Genomic DNA, 26,204 nt, shown 5'->3' with positions numbered 1-26,204 from the left:
TCTATATTGGGATCATTTTATTTAGAATATGGTTTAAATCTTTTTGGAAGTATTTTTCTCCTTCCATATTCAATCATTTTTATAAAGAATGGATGTGCACAAGGCAAGGACAATCCCCTGCTCTGAGAAAAGACATTTCTCAATTCTAAAAGTTCATGAAAAGTTATATTTTTCAAAAATTCTATTGTCAAAATCATCTTTTACAATTTTTTTCCTTTATTTTATTGAAAAACTTATTGATAAATAATTTTATTTTTCACTTGTTTTTAAATTATGTGAAAATCAAACTCTCTCCAAAGCTCAAGGTTAGGCATAAGACTGAATGCATTAACCAATATGCTACAAGGTCCTCTATTGATTTGTGTCAGTCTGCTTTAAATAAACAAATTTGTTGAAACATACATTTTTTTCAGAAATGTTCAATTTTCATATAGAATGGGTTCAGACTCAATTTTTAAGTAACATAAAATGTATTTTACATTTATTTTTCCATCATTTAAATGTTAATTTAGAATGGAGACTTGACTCATTCATATTCAAAAATCATTTTTTTATGGTTCTAATATACCCATATTCCACTAAATATGCTAACTGTCAACTTTAAAAACAATTATCAATCAGTAAGTCATTCAATATAATAAATGAATCGAATTTGTTGAAGATGACATTACAGACAACATAATTTTAGATAAAAATAACTTTCCTTGAACCTTGAAAATTCATATTGTCTCAGAGCGGAGGATTGTCCTTGCCTTGTACGCCCTGTTTCTTTCTGTTTAAAATGCCTCTGAAATAAGGCACTTCATAAATCAGGCATATCCAATGTTTATTTTCCATTTTTAGTAGTAAAAATGTAATGAATTAGAAGCACTTTTTTCATGTTTGATATAACCTTTTTTAAACACATGTATAGATAACAGACAAGAGCACTGGGGCTTGATATTTAATGTTATTTTACATTCTTGGCTGTCTGTAGCCTTGTACAGCTGTGATGGGTTGTGTGACCTGTAGACCTTGAAGATTTCCAAAATCCTAAAAAAACAAAACAAACCAGTCCAGTTGTCTCTGTTACAAAGTTCTATAAAATATCAATATGGATTTCTATCTGTAGATATTTCAGGCATTTCATGATGACTAAATACTTACCAAAGCTTTCAACATTTCCTTAGTGTCAGGATCAACTTCAATAATGTCATGTTGATCAATGTAGGAGATCTACAATGAAAATTAAGTGACTACTCCAGTAAAATAAATATGTTATACATAATGCCTTATTGGCAGGGCTCTTACACCACTTTTTGGGTCTGGGGCCAGGACCATTTAAATTAGGAAAATTAGAAACCTTTTGGGAAAATCATTATAGATTAAAATTTGTCACATTTTAAGTTTCTTGTGTTTGTTTTCAAATGTTTTCAAATAAATTTTCATTTTGCAATATACAGGAACATTAGAAGCAATTTTAGCAATTATATATCCAAATAAATATTCCTATATTGAGGGGAGTAATGACTTTTTGGATAATGAACATATTCAGTTGGGCAAAAAGGTACCTTTTATTTAATTAGAAATGGAGCTTATAGACGACCCAGAAAATTGAGAGTCCTCATTGCAAGCTCCAATCAAACTGAGGTTGAAACAAGCACTTCATGAAGCAATTTTTTGCAGTTTTTGATCCCCAATTTCATACCAAGAGAATATGTCAATGCATATTTAAAACTCCTTTCGAACACTGTACAAAGGACTAAGTATTGAAAAATGATTTTTGGACTTGAGAAAATTATATTATATAAAGGTGTTCATATTGAGTTTATATAGCCTATTCAACATGGATTACCTACCACATTTCCCCAGGAAAAAGACGAAGTATTAGTGAACAGAAATCACGGTTATTTACTTACCGGTATATTGGGAAAATACATGCACATATTAAAATGTATTCATTTACTTTATCTTGGTCTAATATATTTATTTTTATTTATATTGTTTCAATCGCTGAAGATTCCCATTTATTTTAACTTAAATTTAAGGGCAGATCACTCTAACTGCATAAAACTACCACTGCATTAAAATTCTTCAGCAAGCAAATTAAGAGCTTCAACAGTAAACTGCACTCAATAATTTAATGTTTTATTATCAAATCTGGTTTACCTCAGGGACGTAGTTGTCTCTGCGCTCACGTTCCTCCTCCTGCAGTTTGATGGAGATACCCCTTACTGGACCTCTCTGGATACGCTTCATCAAGTGTGTGACAAACCTATAAGGCCAAAGATATACCAATTTATTACAAGCAAACATTCTCACTCACATTTGTTGAAGTGTTCATTTTTAATAAGCTTGCTTTAGATGTCAAATGTGAGTGGTGATAATAATTAGGATGGTTTTATCATCTCAACATATGTAAACAAGAGGCCCAGGGGCCACATCGCTCACCTGAGCACTATGGCTAGGAAAAAGCAGAAATCACTTCAATCTTGAAAGGTTGAAAAGTTTAAATATAAAAGTGGTTGGGGGGGGGGGGGGTGTCATGAATTGAACAAACTTGAATCTACATTATCTGAGGATGCTTCCATTTAAATATGACCAATCATGGCTTTGCTGTTCTTGAGTAGAAGATTTTTAAAGATTTAACCTATGTATTCCTATGTAAAACTTAGATCACCCATTGTGGCCCCACCCAACCCCCAGGGGTCATGTTTGAACAAACTTGAATGTACACTATCTGAGGATGCTACCATATAAATATGACCAATCATGGCTCTGCTATTCTTAACAAATAGTTTTTTTTAAGATTTTTACTATGTGTTCCTATGTAAAACTTTGATCGCCCATTGTGGACCCACCTGACCCCCGGGGGTCATGATTTGAACAAATTTGAATGTACACTATCTGAGGATGCTTCCATGTAAATGTGACCAATCATGGCTTTGCTGTTCTTGAGAAGAAGATTTTTAAAGATTTTTTCCTATATATTCCTATGTAAAACTTTGATCGCCCATTGTGGCCCCACCCGACCCCCGGGGGTCATGATTTGAACAAACTTGAATCTACACTACCTGAGGATGCTTCCATGTAAATATGACCAATTATGGCTTTGCTGTTCTAGAGAAGAAGATTTTTAAAGATTTTTCCTATATATTCCTATGTAAAACTTTGATCGCCCGTTGTGGCCCCACCCGACCCCCGGGGGTCATGATTTGAACAAAATTGAATCTACACTACCTGAGGATCCTTCCAAGTAAATATGACCAATCTTGGCTTTGCTGTTCTTAGAAGAAGATTTTTGAAGATTTTCCCATATATTCCTATGTAAAACTTTGATCGCCCATTGTGGCCCCACCTGACCCCCGGGGGTCATGATTTGAAGAAACTTGAATCTACACTACCTGAGGATGCTACCATATAAATATGACCAATCATGGCTTTGCTGTTCTTGAGAAGAAGATTTTTAAAGATTTTTCCTGTATATTTCCTATGTAAAACTTTGATTGCCCATTGCGGCCCCACCCTACCCCCGGGGGTCATGATTTGAACAAACTTGAATCTACACTACCTGAGGATGCTTCCACATAAGTTTCATGTTTTCAAGCACAGTGGTTCTTGAGAAGAAGATTTTTTAATGATGCCATTAATTTTTCACAAATTCTTAATTATCTCCCCTTGGAAGAAGGTGTTGCCCTTCATTTGAACAAACTTGAATCTCCTTTACCCAAGGATACTTTGTGGCAAGTTTGGTTGAAATTGGCCCAGTGGTTCTTGAGAAGATGTCGAAAATGTGAAAAGTTTACAGACGGACAGACAGACGGACAGCTAGACAGATGGACTACAGACAAAATGTGATCAGAAAAGCTCACTTGAGCCTTCGGCTCAGGTGAGCTAAACACTTCTAGTAATGAAATGTATTCAACAAACATACTGAATTACAATTTTCAAGACAGGATTCAACTAGCAACAGTCTCAACTTGATAAACATAGAAATCATTACTTCTTTTGTATATCAGATTTATGGGACATTAGTCCATCATATAAACCCTAGAAATTTTCAATGAGTGGGATGGATCAAATCCAATCTTGCAGGCTTATGTGGTAGAGACTATTCCTTCTGCTCAACAAATGATGTTTATTAAATGTAAACTACTTTGATTTCTACATTTTTAATTCTGAAATATAATAATTATATAATACATCAAAACTACAGTTTTGTACACTTATATGTTAAATAATATGGATATTTTCACAATTTATACTTTCTTCAGAGCATATTGAAGCAAAATTTGAAGAAAAAAAAGTTTAAAAATTGTTTATTTGGAATCATTTGCAAGGTGTGAGGAGTTTAATGATAAGGAACATTGTTTTGAAACGTTTCCTGCACAGAATGTGGTAGATGCAGATTTATTTTCCAAACACAAGCAAGTGGAGCAGATGCTGTTATTGAGTCTGATCACCTTTACACTTTTACATTAATGTTAAGAATCATAGACCTCATTACCTGTTGAGCAGTTTCTTTTACTACTTCTGCTTAACATGCTAAATATACAGGGTGTTTCATAATATATGTTACATTTTGAATCTAAAATTTGACAAACACAAGAAAACGATACAGACAAATGTTTTCATCAATTTGATCCAGGTATCCATTAGGTTCATTATGTACAATTAACAACTAAAATATTAAACACTGAAATCTCAAACTTTAATGAAAATTAGCGAAATTTCTAAATTGCATCATTTTTTACGTTGAATTTCCAAATGTCAAAACTCACATATGATCAAAATGATCTCATCCTATTTCGACCGCTAGAGAAAGTTGCTTCTTGATTTTTTATAACGTTGTCACACATTTTTGCTAAGACATTAAAAATGAAAGATATATTACGAAACACCCTGTACTATGATTACAAATATCTAGAATTGTATAGAATGTCCGCCATAATTTGAAGAAAGTGAAAATGAAACTTCGTTATTGGGTAATTCGTATGTAAAGTATTCCTGAAAGTGAGATTTTTAGAACAACCTAATCATTACGTATTTCTGAATGTTCTCCATTTGTATTCTCTAATTTTTTTTTTGGTGGAAAAATAAATCATTGAGCATAATTTGGGTGGATTATCTTATGGTAAAGGAAAGTACGACAAATATTTAGTGGTTCTCTGAGTTTAATTTTTTTCAAAAGATTTCTTGAAGCAATAATATGACATTAAATATTATATCAAGAATACCAAAATAACCGCCCTCTTTAAGCAATTTTCTAAGCACCCGTGGCGGTTAAAAGGGATTTTACAGTACCCAGAGTTTCCGAAAACCATCGGTCCTACCGGCAAAACCAATAGAAAATTGAAATTTCTGATGCAATTCGCTATATCACTGGTCCGTATGACTGATCATTTTCTGCATTAACAATCCATTGTTTTTTGTTGTTTTTTTTTAAAAAGTTTTTGTTGTACCTGTAAAGTTTTGTCTTTTTTTTGTAATCTCAAAAGCCTTTAGCGAGTTACCTTCTGGCAATGTAGCAAAATAAATGGGCAGATAATTCTAATCTACACTACTACAAATAATCTAAAGAGTTCCGAATGTCAACATGGCATGTAAATTCAAATCGAGAAAAAAAACATTGAGAAAATAAGTTGAATTTTTGTCCTTATACGGATTATTTTTTAAGGATAAAAGACATATATGCAGGCTCAAAAAGATTTGTTATCAGTACTTCAGTAGTTATTTTCAGTGCAACTTCTTTTGTATTCTTCAAACTTGTTTTGCAGCAGGTTTCCTATTGCCTCTATCGATATGTGTGACATATTTTAACCGTGATTTTGGCTTGTCTCGAGACTCAGTTAAGATTATTCTAATTAATTGTACTCTGATCTATTCCAATGCCTCACAATCGTTGTTGTTACGATCCGCAGAACTATTTACACACTCAATCTTTGTACTTTCAAGGTCAATTTTGACGTTCTACAGCAATTTAAACTATTCTTTCAGGTGAAACAGACCAGTCCTTAAAAATGTCATATTCTTTCGAATTACATCATAATTTATTCGGACTGATAGAATTTGCTTTGGACTGGTAGAATACATTAAGTCATCAGTCCGAAGGACTGATAGAAATATTTGGTTTTAGGAAACTCTGGGTAACCTGTGTTGCCTCCATCACAATATGACTGACATCAAAAACATATCAATCCACCTGATGCTGCATTTAAATTTTGTACAATTTGAGTTTGAATTTGTTTTTGAAGGGAAATTGTTTTCTTTTTTAAACAATGTAAGAAAACTTACTAATGAATATATTTTCGAGCTTTAAAACTGAGTAAATCGATGACCTAGGATCTTTTTGATAACTCGAGTCCTAGAAGTCCCTCTAGGGCTGGAGTAAAAAAGTTCTTACCCTGCAACTTTATTTCTCAATTTCTTGCTGGGCAGGATAGCAATTTCTTCGCATACTCGTTTGTTGGTATGGAAGTCCAAAGTGAGCTTCGTGTAATATTTCTCAATTATTACACGAGCTGCTTTCTTGACGGTCTTCGTTCTTACACGAGCCTATAAACACATTAATACAACATAATATATGTGAAGAAGTACTTTTCTATCAATGCTTTTGTGTACAGAATTGAAACTTGGGACTTTCATAGAAATGTCAACAATACATTTGTTGCGATTTTAAACTATGTTACATGTCTACAGTTGCTTTCATAATGTGTACAGTTATTCAGCAAGAATTAAAGAACACATATGTTATAATTTTATTTCATTTCGTAGGTAGATAGCGGTGGGATGGCACTGATTTTAACGTGTTAAGCATGTATATCTCACCATCTTGATTTATGAACGGAAAAGGAAGTTCAATGAAAACAAAACGATAACAAAACGAAAACCCGGAAAATATTCCCAATTCTAAAATATAGATTATGATTTGGGGTTATAATTTGAATGAAACATTAACTATTTCAATAAATAAATCATTGGTTTTAACATATGAAAGAAAAAAAATTATTCTGTTTTATTATACCGGAAATAAGTTTTCTAATCTAGATCATTTTTTTGCATAGCAATTTAAATTTCCTAGTCGGTCTTGCGCTTTACACAACGACCAATGGTTGACAGGCATTGAAGAAACAATTTTACATTGAATGCAGCGAGAAGGACTTTCCCTTTCTTCTAAATTTATACAAGTCTTTTTAAGAAAAAAGAAGACCAGATATGAATGCATATTCCTTAAATTGCCAATGATTATTGAATCTCAGCAGTTATCAATTACGTGTAAGTTGCAAATCCAGAGCAGTGAGTTAAAGTACAATCAAACTCTGCATCCAAAATTTAGCTACTGCAAGGTAACAGCGAGTGCAGCTTCGCGCCGCTCGTCACTGCGAGCTCTTAAGGGGATGAAGGACACATGGTCACATGACTCTGTTTAACTACGTCATAGTCTCCGTTTATATAAGGGCAAAACGTGTAAAGCATCAGTTCTTGTATAATTTTTTGACATTTTTTTTCTTTAATTACCATCTAATATTAAAAAAAATGAAAAGTTTAACATTCTTGCAAACATTAACAAATTATGAAAAAGGTTGATCCACTCCTCTGTTTCCCTAAACTGCGTGTCCAATTCGTCGGTGACGTCATACACGATCTGTTAGTACGGCAAGATCATACTCAGTGAATACAGAGGCTGTATTATTATGCAAAAACAGGTCATAATCAGTATATGATGAAATATTTTGAGAAACGGGGAACACAAAAATTATTTTTGCATGGCTGATGACGGAATCTTACGTAGGTATATCTTATTTCGCTTATTTAGGTTACGTGTGACGTCATAGATGGTTTTTCCCGTACTCGAGAAATGTAAACATGACATGTTTTTGTTCTGCTTATGTCCTCTTTAACGATGCCCTGTGCAATATTGAAGTCGGCTTCACCATTCGAAATTTTTACAGTTGATCAATAATTAGAAGGACTTGCATTTCAACGTAAATTTAAAAATATTAAATGATAGAATTTTTTGGAAATTGCGTTTTTTTTGTTGTTTAAGTTGTCTTAAAAAGTTCGTAATTTTCCCTATCCAGATGCAGTGTGATAGAAGAAACTTTCTTTTTCGAATTTTAAACCCTATTCAAACTCTAAAATATTTTAAAAGATACATGTTCACTTACATATTTTTTATATATGCTTTAAAAATCCCATTATGGACAGAGTAAAGAGCCCGGAAACGTGGAGAATTAAAACTCCACTTTGATACCGTAGGGCATAGTATTTGTCAATCGATATCTCTAAAATAAGGTAAGAAACCTAATGATATAACTGCTTTAAGATATGTGGGACATACTTAATTAGAAATATACAAAATATAAAAAAAATTGAATGACAAGTATTTTTTCAGCTAAAGGTCCTTCTTCCCCTTAAAACAACGCCTGGGTGAAGAGAAAATTCGGACTTTGCACATTTTCAGCAGTAACCTGTGGTCCCATAATGCAAAAAGTTCCAAGAAAATATAAACTCACCTTGATTTTATGGATACATAGCAGATAAATAGTAGATTAAACCTTCTTTATTAAAATTAGCACTGTTCAGACTTTGTTTTGGTAATGCAACTATACAAGCGACGTCATTTGAGGTCAGAGTCTAGACGTACTAAATGTCACCTGCAGTTTAAAGAGCCCGATCTAAATTAAAACTGAATATATCTGCGCTCGCCCTAACGATCCCACCGTCAGAATATTATGATAATGATAATAAAATTAAACATTGAATAACTGCAAGGTTATCTGATGATGATAATAACATGCATGTTAATTAGGATGTCTAATATAATACGTAAATTGTTGACGGTGCGACCATCTGGGCGAGCGCAGATAGCTATTCAGTTTTAATTCAGATCTGTCTCTTCTATCCTAGCATGACATTTGGTACGTCAATGACGTAGTATGTAAGTTGCATTACCAAACTGAAGCCTGAACAATGCTTATTTTAAATTATGAATGTTTAATCTGCTATTTATCTGCAATATTCTTTAAATCAGGATGAGTTAATTTGTGAACTTTTGTTGTTAACGCGAGAACATAGTTTGAGACAAGATGCAATAAGCCCTGCATTTGGTTCTAGAGGCTACTGCGGAAAAAAGGGCATTGGGAAAATATTATCGGCTATTTGCTGGAATTGGGAAAAAAAATTTAAATCTTGCTAACGTCATGTGTATTCAGGTGTAATTAATTTAACATTTCAGCTTGAACTCTTATTTTGGGCAACCAAACAGACAATTAAATAAATTGATCCAACTTCATCATATACAAGATCAATTTAATAATCAATAATAGAGTAAATAGACTGATAAAACTAAATTTGACTTCAGTGAGTATAAAGTATTTATACAACTTGGGGTAGTACATGTGTGTACAAGATTACAATTTAGGTGATTAAAATCTGTTTCTGGAAATTATAAACCTCCTGCAAAAAAGTATACTTATATAGTGCACATTTTCTCAAAGTTCCCTTTTAATATGTAAAAATGCAATGAAAATAAATTTTGCTATCTGAAATATATGCCAACAGTTCTTAACATTCACTTGTAAATCAATTTAATAGGTGGAAATAACTTAATAAATCAATATTATTACACAATATCACCATTTTTAGAAAAATGGAGAAAATTCGGATTAAAAGTCGGTGATGTTTACTAACTGTTTTTTAAACGTATTTTGACTGTAGCTTTGCTACATGAGATAAAAAAAGACAATTTACAGACAATCTGACAATTTTACTGAGTTTTTTCCAAGATGATTAAATATAAAGCATTGTTCGCCAATTGGGAAAAAATACTGCCAAACTGGGAAAAATTGAACTCAATTTCAATTGGGAATGGGGCAGAATTTCAGCCCCGAGAAGGTACTGATAAATCCCTGATGGTTGTGTATTATATTGATGGTGCCTCGTTGGGGTGAGTGCATTGTATAATATTGGATAGTTTAATACCTATTCATTTTTAACTTGGATATACCTCTTCAAACCGTGCGATACATTTGGAAGGTCTAGACTGTGATGTCACATGCAGTGATAGTCGCAATGCATATTTCCATTATAAAGTCTGAAATGTGCAATTTTTTTAGCAATTAATGAACATCAGAATCTACCATCGATCTGCAATATCTATTTATACAAGGTTATTTATTTTCTATTTGTAAATTTTTGTTTGGTTATTGTTAAAGATTTTTTGGGCACCATTCACAATTTATGGAGGAATGCAGGTACTGAGTTTACTGTGGGAAAAAATTCTGTTGGATCAATGTGCAGAAAGACCAAATTTACTCTTCGCAGGTGTTTCTAAAATGCTCTTGTAGTGAAGAGCTATTACTGAATACCTATTCACAAGGTTGGGACAAATCCCCAAAATGGGATATAAAAGCCCATTTTGGATATATTATCCCCAATGGAATATGGATTTACAGTGCCAAAAAAAAATCATCTTTTTTTGGCTATAAATATTATGTGATAGTAAGGTGTAACGTCAGTCCGTCTGTCTAGCTGTCTGTCTGTTCGTCTGTAATTAATTTTTCAAAATGCTACCCCTCCTACAGTTTTGATCTGATTTCAATATTACTTTTTGCGCACAAGTAGACTACACTAAAATACATACCTCTGTTTATCGGTTTTTGATTTAGATAAGCGATCATTTACTTTGATTACTAAAAATAGGAACTTCTATGAAATACTTTCCAAAATCTACTCCTCCTACAGTTTTAGTCTGATTGCTATAAATCTTGATATGGCATTTCTTAATAATTTCTTTGGACTGGAATAGAAATCTTTAGCCTCTGCACGAAAAGAAACTAAACCAAGAATCATTATTGTATTATAATTGCTGTTGCATATATAGTTTCAAGTTCAAGTGCTACTTTTCTCTTTCTTTTTTTCATTACAAACCAGTTGAGCTACAGTCTCATCAGAGACTTCTGGTTTCACTGTAAATTTATATTCCATTTGGGATATTATATCCCAAACGGGTTATTTTATCCTATTTGGGCGATTGGTTTCAACCTGTTCACTTTAAACATAGATCCACCACTTCATAAAATGGAAGATCTAGCCTGTGTTGTCACATGATGTCATATGTTAGTTACATTTCCATAGCGAAGTTTGAAAAGTGCAATTTCTTAACAAAGAATATTTAGTATACTATCATCTGCAATATCCATTAAACAAATGTTAAATCAAGGTGAGTTTATTTTTTGGTGAACTATTTTTGTTACAGAGAGAATGTAGTTTGAAGTGAGATGCAATTTGCAAAGGACTGGGGGTCCAGATTTTACTGTGGAAAATAATTCATTTGGATCAATGTGCACAATTTTCTCTTCGCCCAGGTGTTATCATAAGAGCTTGCAGTGCTAGTGGCATTTTATGCCATAGACTGCACTCACTGTAATTATTATATTTAATTAGGATATGTTTTAAAGTATTCATATTTTTGCACATGCATCAGTTATTGTTTAAATTAATACCATAAAGAAAACTTTCAATTTATACATATGTGATTTTCTGTGGTCTATCTAATAGAGTCACCCTTTCATTATTAACATAACTTTGATGGGTAAAAGGTAATATATACTGTGTCAAGACCACATCTTTGAAGGAAAGTGTTTCTGATCCCTTGCATTCCTCACAAAGAGAAGGGCCTTTTTTAATATTGGATAGTTTACAATGTGGCCATTCAATTTTATTCATTCATGTTTAATGGTGTGGGTATTATAGGTGAGTGCAGTTGTTGTACCCATTAGCAATCTTGTTTCTATTCACTTCTAACTTGAATCTCCCCTTAATAATTAAGGAATGAATTTAATAGCTACCCAATTTATACGGTATAAAGTGGGTTGGGGCAGTTTACGCTTTATAAAGCGTCAACTGTTCCAACCCACTTTATACCATATAAATTGGGTAGCTATTAATTTCATTCCTTATAATTTAATTTTCATTCATTTAGTTTAAGAAAAAAAGATGTTTTCTCTTAAAAAATGACTTCAAATTGTACAAAATTTAAATGTAACTTAAGGCGGATCGATACGTCTCTGACACAAGTCATTGTGACGTAGGCAACCCAATTTATACGATATAAATAAATTTTTTATCCAATCAAATGGTGCGTTACAATCAGAATTAAATTATTGAACTGGAACAGGAAGGTAAGATGTTAGATACTTTTCATTCATTGTAGCTTATAACATTTATTTTTAATAAATATTACTATAACATTAATAAATTGGAATAGTTACATAGATTCCAGCTGTGATTCAAACAAGGCATATGAAGATGTGATTGTTTTATTTCAAAAGTATATGTCAATCATTTAGTTATAAGTGTTTTTTTGTGTTTTAGATTTATACATTGAAAGTAGATCCTGAAAACTGACAAATATGGGGATTTTAGGAACAATTGGCTGGGGTGTATTACTGAGTTCCAGGCAAGTAAATACATGTTACTGAGGGAATTTGAAAGCATGTTAGCATGTAGATCTATAACGTCCCTGGGATTTTTTTTTTTTACAATTTCATCAAACACCCTGAACATTTATTGGGGCACATAATATGATACTTGATTTTTTAAAATACATGAACCATTACCAATGGGGTCAGACCATGGCAGGGAACTTCAAATTCCTATTGAAATTTTTATTTAAGCATTCATTATTGTGAAGTATTTTTTGGAAAATATTCTTAATTTGTGTTATACTGAATTTTTAGCACTATTGTGTATGGTACCTACTCCATCCTTGTTCATCTTTGTGAAGTAAATGGAAAAGTTCCATTCAAGTCTTCATCTGTTGTACTGATTATTGAAGTAGGAAAAGTAAGTATGCTTACAGAACCCAGTACAAAATTTAAAGATCAAAGATTGAATTGATTACAGTTTGTTGAAAGAAAATACAGCATCACATGGTGTGAGTTTGAAGTCTATCTATTAGAAATCAAAATTGAACTGTATATATTGTAAAATCTTCAGTTTGAAAATGATGAATCTTCTGTTTGTACAGGAAGTCCAATTGAAATTAAGTTGCATCATACGATAATATTTAAGTCATCACATATTCATTTATACTCATATTTGCGAAAAAAGGTATTCAAGATTTATTGCTCATCAAATTGAGGTAAGCACATGTTTTTGGGTATAAAAATAATTTTATTTACTTAACTAAGTATTACTAAACTTTATATATCAAACAGTAAAGGTTCATAGTGGGTCAACAAATTTAGCTCTTATTCTTTTTTTTATTCACACCTCTTCTTATGTCATTTTCAGAATTATCATTCTTATGCCATATAACACTGTCTGATTCCCCCATTACTGAGTTAGCCTGTTCTTTCTTGGTAGTATTTCTTCTTATACACAACATTTCCTCAGGTAAATTGTATTACAATGCATAATGGCCGGTGTGGTCAGTGAAGATCAAACCTAGTTTTTACATATACATGTAATGTATAGAAATCCATGCAGTATAACAGAATGCTTCTGTCCTCTTTTCCTCTTCTCTAAGCATTATATTTGTTATTGTAATTTGTTACATACAAAGCAGAATTTCATTTTTCACTGCAGTATTAGTACCAATTTTTGCTTCTACCTGGTAATTCTTTGGGATCATCTTACCTCTTTTTACTCTGTCCAGAATGGTTGAATTGCTTAACAAACTTTGCATAGATGTTAATGTGGTTTTTTTGAAAGCAAAAGAATTTTAGAATGATACCTCTTATTTTGCATCTAAATAAGTAAACTACACAACAAGTGGAAAATACTGTGTAAACAACATCATTTTTGGACCATTTTATTTTTACTCCATTTGCGACAAATTTTAGAGGGGGGTTATTTAACAAATAACAAACAGCTCTGAAGAAACAAAGCATTCATCTATAATTGATTTTAGAATTGAGCAAGGTTTATTTTTCGTTACATATTTGGCAAAAAATTTCAATACAGTATGTATATACTGTACGGTAATGAATTAGTTGTGTATTTGTGGATTTTTGTTCTTTATAGTTCTTGGTGTCATGGATACTGCTGTTATGGCAGACAAAGGGAAGCCTTCCAAAAGATGTGACATTTTTCTGTTTCCTTCAATATTCAGTCCCAGGCTTGTTGTACAGTGTCAGTAACAACCTCTCTATGATGATGCAGGTTTATATGGATCCTACCACGTTTCAGGTAAACCTTGTATGTTTACGTGATACCAAGTAAGATATTCCCTTTATTTATGAAAACAATGCACGTAATAAAGAGGACACAGAATGCTGTGACTGAAAAAAGGGCATAAATTTTCAAGCTTAATGGGCAATGTAGGTCAGTTTTGATGATGGAGATTACAGAGCTTGAGAAAATTTCTTGATAGTGTTTCAGTGAACTACCATTAATAGCAAAATAGATCTGCATTTAATACTGTATTGTTTGTCAGTATTAAAGATTCTTATATAATTTGATGATTGAAAATGTTGAATAAATGTGTAGAATATGTGTACTAATGAAAAGACAGTTTATGTGTTTGAGGAAGTATTACTCTAAAGCAATTTTTGTCATATATTGATTTATTAAGTGTTCTGTACCATAAAAATTTTCAAATTTGCCTCTTAAATATACAGGCACTTTCAGGATTGTGCAAACTTTTCAGCTGAAGATCCTGCATGATTGCTTCTGTTTGAATGATTAGGTAAATTTATTATCTGTGGGTGAAAATTAATAAACTTCCAGAAGTTTGCACATTTTCTAACTTACTCACAAGGATGTAGACTTCTTTCTTCTTCATGCTCCATGGCATATTAGATCCTAACTCTGATTGTATCTACCGGTAGTAACTTTGTAAAATGCAGTCTTTTCTTGATATACATGTTTATATTGCGATCTAGTTAGAGATTGTGTTTAAAGGGGCCTAGACACAGATTTGAAGTTAATATTTTCTCAATTTTTCTGTATAATATGATGACTTATATGTTGCTATAGCATTTCACATGGAAATATAATTAAAAAAAAACTTATTTTATCTGGAAATTATTGAATCTACAAATTTCGGGACGCCTTTGATTGACACATCTTTGCACTTTCACAAAGTAAACTTTATCCTTAATTAATACTTAAGAAAAGTAGAAATTTTGTTGTGTAATGAAAAATATTGAAACTATTATCCAGAAAATTCAGAGTAGAAATTTGAGAATGCAAAACCAACTCATCAGTATAGTCAGTCCATGCTTAGTGATGTGTGCAGAGTTTAACAATTTGAATACACCCGGTGAAATGTAAACTGTTTTTGTAAACAAAGCACAAGCTCTGTTACTGTTAATGCTTGCATTTCATCAGGTGTGTTCAATTTGTCAACTTTTTGATAGCCTTTTAATTACAACTTATTTGTCAGTAGATCAGTAGATACATTTTACAATAAATACATATACACATAACATTGAATTTGTGTTAAAAAGTTTGCAATAGATAGTTGTGATGAGGGTGACTATATGGAGGTAATTTGGGGATTGACAACATATTGAGAGAAGACTGTAACTATTGAGGTTTCACTTAGTACCAATATGCGCTTGTTTTTTTTAGTATAATTTCTTACCATTATAGACATTACTTTTAAGACAATCATCTGTTTAACGACACATACTGAATACAGCTTTGTCTCATCTGCAGTTCTGCTTTGTGGGAGGAAAAATACTTAATGCTACAGAGAAAGAAGTTTGATATATATATATATATATATATATATATATATATATATATATATATATATATATATATATATATATATATATATATATATATATATATATATATATATATGATTAGTGGTGGATGGAAAACCATAATTTTGAAATGATGGGAGACTGCAAAATAAACTTTAAGTGAAAACAAAGCTGTATACAGTGACTTGTAATGGGAAAACAAAGCTGTATACAGTGACTTATATGGGAAAATAAAGCTGATTAGTGGTGGATGGAAAACCATAATTTTGAAATGATGGGAGACTGCAAAATAAACTTTAAGTGAAAACAAAGCTGTATACAGTGACTTAAATATAACGGGAAAACAAAGTTGTATATAGTGACTTATAATGGGAATTATTAACCATGATTTCACCGAGTATAGTTTATGTAGATGACTAATATCCTGTAGTTTTGTTTTGGAGATAACTTATTGTCATATCAGTTGGTTTGATTTTTTAAATTGAAAAAATTAACATTGAAGAATTATGAAAGTTTCTTCAAATAACTGACAAATATTTTTTTTATTTATTTACAGATGCAAAATAAAGCATACAATGCAAATTTATAGAAATAATTTGAAGTTGATTGCTAATAGAGAGGAGAGAGAATACAGTGAAAATCTATCTTTGGTTACCTTTCATTAGAGTACTAGAAGTACAAAACTAATCATCATATCTTAATAACTTATGTATTTCTGTTTAAAATATGAATGAAAGACAGTAAGGTGTGCAGTTTCTATAATTGGAATGAAAAGACAATTGATCATATACTGTTGGAGTGTCCCATTGTTCTTTGATCTTTAAATCTTACATATAAAAAGAAGCAATGTCTACATGAAAAGTTATCAATTTGTTGAATATTTAAAGATATTAAAATTCATCTCTCAACATCAAAATATATAGCTACCCAAATTTTTTTATAAAAAATTATACTTTTTTTAATGAACATGCAATGACAAAGTTGTGTAAGTTGTAGCCTCTAGCTCTGATCAATTAAAGTGTAAGTGACTCAATATCTTCCTCAATTAATATGAATAGGCCAAGTATTATGTTCAGGCAATTGGGATTTTAAATTGTTCAAAACATCAACTTTTCAAAATATGTGGTGTAAAATGATACACCATAGCCTGTTTCCTGTTTTGTTTATGAAACAATTCTACCTCTTACAACTTATTATATCATTCTTGGTTTACTGCATACTCAGTTTGCACCGATAGGTTCTAATGCAGAAAATAATTCAATAGATATCTATATGAACAAATTGTAAGCTATGTGATCATGAGAAGAAATCCATCCAGTTAGTGTAGTGTGTTTAGTTTCTTTGAAACTATTACTTGAATTCAGTAACTTGTACTTCAGTGCAGTAATTTTATTTTTCATATGATTCATTATTAATTACCAGTATATATTTTTGATTTACTTTGTCATTTTAGGTGCTAAGCAATCTTAAAATAGGCATAACAGCTTTGTTGTATTGGAGTTTCCTAAGAAGGTATGTGGTCCTGTAATGCTAAAATTTTAAACTGCACACAGAATAAATTCTGAATTGTTTAGTTCACCCCCAGATTTTGGAAAGTTAACATTAAATCTTATTATGATTGAGTAATTCCTAGCTTTCTGATTGGCTGAGATCCATCATATTGTAGAAATTGTAATAAGTTGTGTTCTCCTGCACAAGACCTTCCAGGTGAACATAATTGAACATAACATTTATTTTTTTCTACATTGGTCTAAAAATAGATTGAGAACTTCCAGATTGATACAATTACTTATAAAAAGTTTTTCACCTGCACCCTACCTTCCAGGTGAACATTTGTTTTTTCTATATTGGACCAAAAATAGATTGCGAACTTTCAAGTTGATACAATTGATTATGAAAAGTTATTTCAGCTGCACCCTACTTTTTAGGTGAACATAACATTTTTTTTCTACATCACTCAAAAAAAGTGAAAAATTTCCAAATTAATATAAGTGAATATATTTATTTTATCTTACTTCTCTCACTGCATTCAGCTAGGACTTAAACAAATGTAATTAATCAAGAAAAGTGGCAAGGTTTGCTTACCGAGTTTGTATCATTTTTTCATTGAATCATATAATAAAACAATTATTGCTGTTTTTTTTAGTCACAATAATTTAGCAACTTTCAAAGTAGTTAGTACAGTATTTACCTTACTCTTCAGGCTCAGTAAATATTGTACTTTTCATGTGGCTAAATCATTATATTGACCTCAAAACAGCAATACTTGTATAATATTTAGCAAAGATGAAAGATAACTTTCCACTAAAACAAGATGTAATTCAGTAAGTTATAAGTACAGTATCGTAAGATGTCCAGTTTACAAACAAGCTAATATATCCAACACAATGTTGAAACAAAGAGAAAGTAAGTGGATTACCTTGACAACATATTTTACAGGCCCCTGTCTCTACGTCAGTGGATTGCTATAGGAATTTTAACAACAGCAGGATTCCTTGACAGGTAGTGTTTTTTCCCGTGTCAGTGGAATTAGGTAATCTATTGAATCACTCTTGATAATCTTTCTTTCAAAAACAAGCCACATATTAAATTGCAAATTTATGAACTATAGAAAAGTCATTTAGGCCCAAGCTTGTGACAAAGTCACATATGGAAATGTATATGTATGAAATATATCTTTTCTTTAAACTGTCACTGATAGTCAAGGTATGTATATAATTTAATTATGAAATTGAGCCTTTTACAAGGATTCTGAAATTCATTACCCATGAGTAAAGGGTGAGACCCCATGGTATATCTTATTTATTTACAAAGAATACAAGTCTTTTTAAAATCCTCTTTACACTTTGGGATCCTGTATTTGTAGAAAATTTTATATAATGAAATTCAAATTATGTCCACATTGCACTTTACCAAGATTTCAAAACTTGAAGGTGGAATATAATTGAGAGTGACTCAGTGTTTGGCAGTCATGGTCAAAGGTCATGTATACAAGGTCAAGGACACTTGAGCATGAAAAATGGAGAAGTTTAAACTTGAATAAAAGTTGTAAGTGTCAACCAAGAACAGCAACATTGGAAGCATAACTCAATATTTAAAAAATGGCGAAGGAACAGAGGTTGTTGCGGCTTATTTGAACAGCTTCATTGTCAGAAGGAGGAAGATATATGGAACCAAGAAATGTGTAAGAGGATGTCTTGTAATCTCTACTCAAGGTCACTGGGACAAGGTCAATCAACATTTTAGGGGTAAAAACTGTGTCCCTGGATTGGAACCATTTAGGATTCAAATTTTTGATAAGATTCACTGGTTATGTAGACAACATTGTCACCAAAGTAACTCTGTAGTACCGAGGAAAAAGCTTGGTACAAGGTCCTTACTTTGTCAGTTTTCTTTGTGGGATTCATTTCATGTACACTTTAATAATCCAGCTTTTTACATTAACAGGGAGAGAGAAAATAAAATTTTGCAAATCTTGCTGTGTTTTTCAAGATTCAAAAGATTCTTGAATTTAATTGTTTCCCCCAGCTTTTTGCGTTACTATAAAGTGTTCTTTTACAGCTATGGAAGTTATGTGTCCAAAGGGAAGGAATTTTCTGAGCTATACATCACAATTACAGGACTTGTCATGATTGGAGTCCAATGTACCGTGTCAGGGATGGCTTCTGTGTATGCAGAGTATATACTTAAAAAGCAAAAAGAGGTAAATTATTCAGTTAGGATTCACAAGTATGACAAAAAATATTTGTCATATGTTTAAAGGATGATATTATCCGCTTTAAATAAGCTTAAAAATCTTTATTGTCCCAGCTTTCACAAGAGCGAGCGAGTTTTGAATGAGAAAAGATAGGGTTTTCATATTTCAGATGTTTATTACCTATGGCAAGACCTTTTCAAATATACTATGATTTTTGACATTGTGACCTTGACCTTGGAGTTTGACCTACTTTAAAAAATATACAATGGTCATAACTCTTGAATGAGAGAAGATAGGGTGTTAATATTTCACATGTGCATTACCTGTGACCAGACCTTTCCTGTGATTTTTGACTTCATGACGAAGTTTTAACTACTTTTCAAAAACTTTAACATTGGTACACATAAAAACTTTAGAATCAGTGAAGAAAGGGCTTTTATATTTTACTTGTACATTACCTGTGACAACACCTTTCAGAAAGTAGTACAACTGCATTATTTTTTGACCTCATGACCTTGATCTAGAAGTTTGACCTACTTTTCCAAAGTTTTAACTTTTGCTGTTACTTTTGCACCAGGAGAGACAGAGCCTTCATATTTTTATGACCCGTATTGAAGATTCGTTGGTATATAGTTTTTGCCCTGTCCGTCCGTCTGTTTATTTGTCTGTTTGTCCGCAAAAACATTAACCTTGCCGATAACTTTTGATTGGTTGGAGCTATGGCTTTCATATTTCACATGTGTTTTCCTTGTGACAGGGCCTTTCTTTGGGTACCACCATATTTGACCTTTTGACCTTGACCTTGGAGTTTGACCCAGTTTAGCAAAATTTTACCAAACTTTAACCTTGGCCATTACTTTTGAATGGTTAGTGCTAGGGCTTTCATACTCCTCAATGTATTCCATGTGACAAGACCTTTCTTTGGATACCAACAACTTTGACCCTTTGACCTTGACCTTGGAGTTTGACCTACTTTTTGGAAAACTTCGATCTTGGCCATAACTTTTGAATGGTTGGTGCTAGGGCTTTCATACTTCACATATGTATTCCTTGTGACAAGACCTTTCTTTGGATACCAACAACTTTGACCTTTTGACCTTGGAGTTTGACTTACTTTTGGAAAACTTTATCCTTGGCCATAACTTTTGAACAGTTTGTGCTAGGGCTTTCATACTTCATATATGTATTCCTTGTGACAAGACCTTTCTTTGGATACAAACAACTTTGACCCTTTGACCTTGACCTTGGAGTTTGACTTACTTTTGGAAAACTTTATCCTTGGCCATAACTTTTGAACAGTTTGTGCTAGGGCTTTCATACTTCAGATATGTATTCCTTGTGACAAGACCTTTCTTTGGATACAAACAACTTTGACCCTTTGACCTTGGAGTTTGACCTACTTTTGGAAAACTTTAATCTTGGTCATAACTTTTGAACGATTGGTGCTTCGGTTTTCATATTTCACCTAAGTATTTCTTGGGAGAAGGCCTTTCCTTGGGCACCCTTAATTTTGACCATTTGGCCTTGACCTTGATGTTTGACACACTTTTGAAAAAACTTTCACCTTTTCCATATCTATTCAATGATTGCTGCTAGGGCTTTCATATTTCACAGGTTTATTCCTCGAGACAAGACCTTACTTTTGGACCAACATATTTGATTTGCATTTGAGAAAGTTTAACCTTTGCTATAAGTTACCATACGGGGGCATCAGTGTTTCACAAACACATCTTGTTTCACATGTACATTAATTGTAAACAAGACCTTTCAGAATGTTTTATGATATTTGACTTCATGACCTTGAAGTTTAATGCAGTTTTCAGAAACTTTTATCATTGTTGTAACTTTTATTAATTCCAAAATTTTAATATTTTTGTATGATGGACAGACAGGACAGGACAGGACAGACAGACAATACAGTTACAGTATGCCATAAATAATTGCATCCCAAACAATAAGACCCCGAAAACCAGGGACCACAATTATCTGAATTTGCTTGTTAATCTCAAGTTCACCTAAGCCAAAAGCTCAAATGATGGCCAAGTATGGCTAGAGTTGGGCTATCATAGCAGATCAAAGTTGAATCAAAGTGTTATATGAGATAGTTAGAGACTTTCTCAGTGACAACCTGCAATCACTTAGTATACCATACTCTGGATTATGAATTCTTGAAAACAGATGCATTAGGTTTAGGTCCACAATAAAGGGTCTCCTTCACTTCTTCATTTGTTGGGAAGGGAAATGTTACTCTTATTTGTGTGTTTTTGAGGGAAAAAAAGGTGTGTGTGTGTGTGTTAAAGGGTGGGGGGGGGGGGGGGGGAGGGGAGGGGGGTCTGTCATATAAGAATGCATTTACTTCATTTGCAAGAACTTTTAGTACATGTATTTTTGAATTAATTTTTCATACAAAAATAAGCAATATTTGTATTACACTGTGCATTTGTTTTAGATGTCCCTCCACTTTCAAAACATTATGCTGTACACTTGGTTAATTATCATTAACACTTCCTTTTGGATCTATGAAGAAACAGTTCATGAAGAAAAAGGTAAATGACTAAATATGATAAAATTCTACCTGAACACTTCTTGACAAATTTAGAATTATAAGTAACTGGCCTCTTTCTCTTGTAAAGAAGATGAAATAGAATTCATTCTCTGATAGATATGATGTACATGTATATTGTTCTAATAGAAAGTAGATTAAATTATTTTGATTTAAATCCTGGTCTCTGAACTTTTAATGCTCAAATTAATGGCACTTTGAAAATCTTTCACCTCAGTGGATTACCTGGCAGAAGATGCAAGTAAATTTCTATATGCATCCACTCAATGAACTTGGGAAAGAGGAGGGATGCACAACAGTTTTTACAAAGGGATTCAATTAATTTTACCTGTTAGAATATCATATAAATGTAGTTTTTTCTGCAGAATCATAATTTTTGTTCGATCCACTGGTAGAAAATTACACAGATTTCTTAATTGCCACTATACGCCTTAAATGTACTTAAAAGCAATACGAGCTGCATTTTTGATTATTTTGCTGTTAAAATGTGGTGTTATGATAAATCTGTATGTAATTTAAACCTTTATGATCAATTAGTCTAAAATAAAGTATTATTTTTGATCAGAAGAAATATTTTTGTACAATGGAATGTTTAGTGTTATATAAGAAATCAATATTGTACAGGATGACAATAATGCAATTTTGCTTCAATCAAAGCTTATATGAAATAGTTCTTCCATCACAAATATTAACAACAGAAATTTTTTAAACCTTCTTTTTTCTGCCATTGAAATAGATAACTACATATTGACACAAAAAATTCCGATAATTACATATTGACACAAAAATTTCTGACACCAAAGTAGCAGCTCATATTGCTTTAAGTACACAGGGACAAATTTGCAGAGAAAATTTGTGACCTCATACACAGAGTAAATTAATACCATGCAGAAAAAAGTACAGTGTACTTCTACAGTAAACACTGAATTTGACTGTTGCATTGCAGACATCACTAAGAAGTTTCACATATTCAGAGGTTATTCATTGGCTACTTGGATGATTGTTATTACCCAGGTAAATATAATGTACTCTTTTTTAAACTTGTAAGTTATCAATATTTTTATTACATACAAATAAACAGCTAGAAATTTTGTATATCAATATTTGTAGACAAGTATTTGTGACATTCTTTGTTAATTTTTGGTTAATCTGAGAAATACTTTGAATAATTTTGTAGATATATGTTGGTCTAGCGATGTCCTTCATCTTGAAACATGCCAGTAACATTACCCGCCTGTTTGTGGTGTCTTCCTCTCTGAGCGTGACAACCATTCTATCTGTGCTAGTCTTTGGATTACACTTAAATTCTTTCTTTTTCACATCACTAGGATTATTATTGTTATCTCTGTATCTGTTTCATGGTGCCAAATGATTCTTGTGTATTATATATGGTATTACAAAATTTAACAGATGTTGGTATATATAATTTTTTTAAATGGATGTGTAAATGGCTTTGATTTAGACATTGTACACCCTACGTAATAGTCACAAACATGTTGTTTTGGGTTTTTTTCCATACTTGCCAGAGTTATATTGTGTCTTTTATAGATTTTTTTTATTTTATTTTATTTTGAAAATAGTCAGCGTTTATCAGCATTTATGTAGATTTGTATAGACTTAATTGAGGTACCGGTATGTGCCAATTTTTATGTGCAAAGTGTGTGTGTTCAAATTTTCTTTAACAAGAAGAATAATTTACTTAATTGAATTTTTTTTTATTAAAAAATGAATGGATCAATTAATTTCAGCTGAGAGAAACAACATTGTTTTCTTTATTTTTTTGTTTTATTTGATAGACAAAACATTTGCCCAAAAAAACTTTATAGAAAGATAAAGTTAGGAATAAAAAAAAATTGGATGCTGCATAGATAATAAAATTGATGAAGATACATGTTTATAAGATTTTATAAATTTCACAGTTTTTGAGGGGATCCAAACATCTTTTACATTCACATGTTTTACCATAATTTCCTCCTCGCTTCCAACAATTTCATTTAGTTTTATTAAATGGTTTCAGATATTGTTTTGTGTAAAATTAATTATATTCATACTAGCTTTGAGGAAATTTTCTTAAGATGTGCGCTTTAAAATCATAACTTTATTTTAAACAAACTAAACAAATATTAGAGAGAGAGAGAGAAAAGTTTATAAGGAAGAAAAATCATATTTTTTTGAATATCAAAGCTTTGATGATAGAAAATATTCAGTTTATATGTCATTATGCCAGAGGAATTTTAATTTTCTTGGCTTTGTTGGTTTCTACATTACATTATTACCTATTGACTCAAAGGCTGTATAGAATATTGGTATTTTAATAGGTTAAGTTTTGTAATTTTTTGTTACATTTTATTATTCTATGACTGGATGCAAAGTACAGTTGAGCTTCGCTATCCTCATCTTCGCTAGCCATGGGTTTCTGATACGCTACTCTCCTCATAAACCCTTGGCATACGGTGCTGACAAAGGACGGGATTGTTTTGTCACGTGATCATGATTCTTACCAGGTACGCACAGATTGCGTCATCGACAGAAATAAAAAGCGTATTTAAAAAAATTTTGTTTTTAAAGAATAATTAACAAGAAGGTATTGAGTTATGTTAATTTGTTATTTAAACATGTAAAAATGCAAATCTACATATTCAGTATAGATTCTTAATCACATATTTTGCACGTTGCTTTAGAAATTGGATGACACCATATTGCTATTCATAGAATGGCATGTTATCTTACGGATCATTGTTTACTTGCATTTTACATTACCGATATTAAAGAGTCAAGATATATCCCGAACGCAAATATCATCATTTACAAAAAACAATTGCTGATTGGTCGAACGATGTCGATCAACTCCAATCACAACTTGAGAAAAAAATCCCAACTTTTTTTAACACCGTATGCCAAGGGCTTATGAGGAGAGTAGCGTATCAGAAGCCCTTGGCTAGCGAAGATGCGCTATCCTAAACTCTGATATCTTGAATACCATGGATATGTCAAACTGATCTGGAAGTCCCAAGCACTTATTCTTTAAGTGTTTTACCCTTGATATCTCGAATCCTCAGATATCTAGAAGTTTTTTCTCTGCCCCATCAGGTTTGAGATAACAAGGTTTGACTGTATGTGGATTGTTGACTTCAGAACCGTAGCTCTCTGGGAAAGAAAATTTAGAAAGACATATCATACTCTGGTATGTCTGTGATTTTTCTTTTCCAGAGAGCTACAGTTCCACAGATAAAAATGGAATGTTCATGCCTTCAGTCTGTATGCATAATTAATGCAATGACATGTAAAATTGTTGATCAAAATTTGCATATTCAGAAATTCAAGCTAAGAATTGCTGAATCATCAAATATATTAATTTTCTATCAAATAAATTTAAATGGATGACTTTAAATAGCATGTAAACTTTGTTATGTCAAAAAATGTTGAAAGGTGATAAAAACCATTGAAGTTAAAGTAAGATATAATATTTTGAGAACTATTTTGTATCTTAGCCATATTATCCTTGTGGATAAATTATGCCTTTTAATCATTTTGTTGTGTGCCATATATAATAAGGAGATTAAATTTTCATGGTTATTGAATTGCCCAGCAAATTCATAATTTGTTTACCTTTTTTGCTTTTATGCATATTTGGTTGTTTGTTTTTTTGTTTTGGGGGGGGGGGGAGGGGGGATCTCAACTGGGCTGTTCCAAGTTCATTTCAGACCAGGGGTATTTTGGTCTTATTCAATGTTCATACATTGAATGTTTATTGTAAAGTTGAAGGTTTATCAAAACTTTTAAAAAATACATGTATTGAAAAGAAACTGGTACATTAAGTTACACTTAATTGTTACCAGTCTATGCATTGTTGGTTTTCTAATAATTACACTACATTTGATGTTGAATGTAGTGTAATGGTGAGAAGACCTGATTCTGATGTTGTAGTCTGTGGAAAAAAGTTAAAATTCTGCAGTATTACTGGTACTTAAGTTTGCTATGTCTGCCATGTTCAGCAACTGTTACAAAATATTTTTTTTATATGTTTGGGTTTTTTAGCTCACCTGAGCTGAAAGCTCAAGTGAGCTTTTCTGATCACCCGTTGTCCGTCCGTCCATCTAGCTGTCCGTCCGTCCGTCTGTAAACTTTTCACATTTTCAACTTCTTCTCAAGAACCACTAGGCCAATTTTAACCAAACTTGGTACAAAGCATCCTTGGGTGAAGGGGAGTTTAAATTGTAAAAATGAAGGGCCAAGTCCCCTT

At 32.1% G+C, this 26,204-nt stretch overlaps 2 protein-coding genes across 2 annotated transcripts; one reads left to right on the top strand and one right to left on the bottom strand.

Annotated features, from left to right (window-relative positions):
• Positions 1 to 930: 930 nt before the first annotated feature.
• LOC133182752 (small ribosomal subunit protein eS17-like) lies at positions 931 to 8,462 on the bottom strand. The gene is made up of 5 exons (XM_061317600.1): positions 8,451 to 8,462; positions 6,383 to 6,534; positions 2,149 to 2,254; positions 1,147 to 1,215; positions 931 to 1,032 (listed from the first exon to the last, which is right to left on the bottom strand). The coding sequence occupies exons 1-5, from the start codon at positions 8,460 to 8,462 to the stop codon at positions 955 to 957; spliced, it is 417 nt and encodes a 138-aa protein (XP_061173584.1). The 3' UTR covers positions 931 to 954.
• Positions 7,143 to 25,576, top strand: LOC133183753 (probable UDP-sugar transporter protein SLC35A4). Its single transcript, XM_061318661.1, has 10 exons — positions 7,143 to 7,254; positions 12,358 to 12,442; positions 12,723 to 12,828; positions 14,011 to 14,175; positions 17,155 to 17,213; positions 18,141 to 18,203; positions 19,263 to 19,404; positions 21,848 to 21,944; positions 22,908 to 22,975; positions 23,139 to 25,576. The coding sequence occupies exons 2-10, from the start codon at positions 12,396 to 12,398 to the stop codon at positions 23,331 to 23,333; spliced, it is 942 nt and encodes a 313-aa protein (XP_061174645.1). The 5' UTR covers positions 7,143 to 7,254; positions 12,358 to 12,395; the 3' UTR covers positions 23,334 to 25,576.
• The last annotated feature ends 628 nt before the right edge of the window (positions 25,577 to 26,204 follow it).

This window comes from Saccostrea echinata, unplaced genomic scaffold, assembly GCF_033153115.1.
Source record: "Saccostrea echinata isolate AGI-Se365-2 ecotype Australia unplaced genomic scaffold, CSIRO_AGI_Sech_v1 ptg000009l, whole genome shotgun sequence".
NCBI classification, from domain to species: domain Eukaryota; kingdom Metazoa; phylum Mollusca; class Bivalvia; order Ostreida; family Ostreidae; genus Saccostrea; species Saccostrea echinata.
This window is presented reverse-complemented; position numbering and strand designations above follow the sequence as displayed.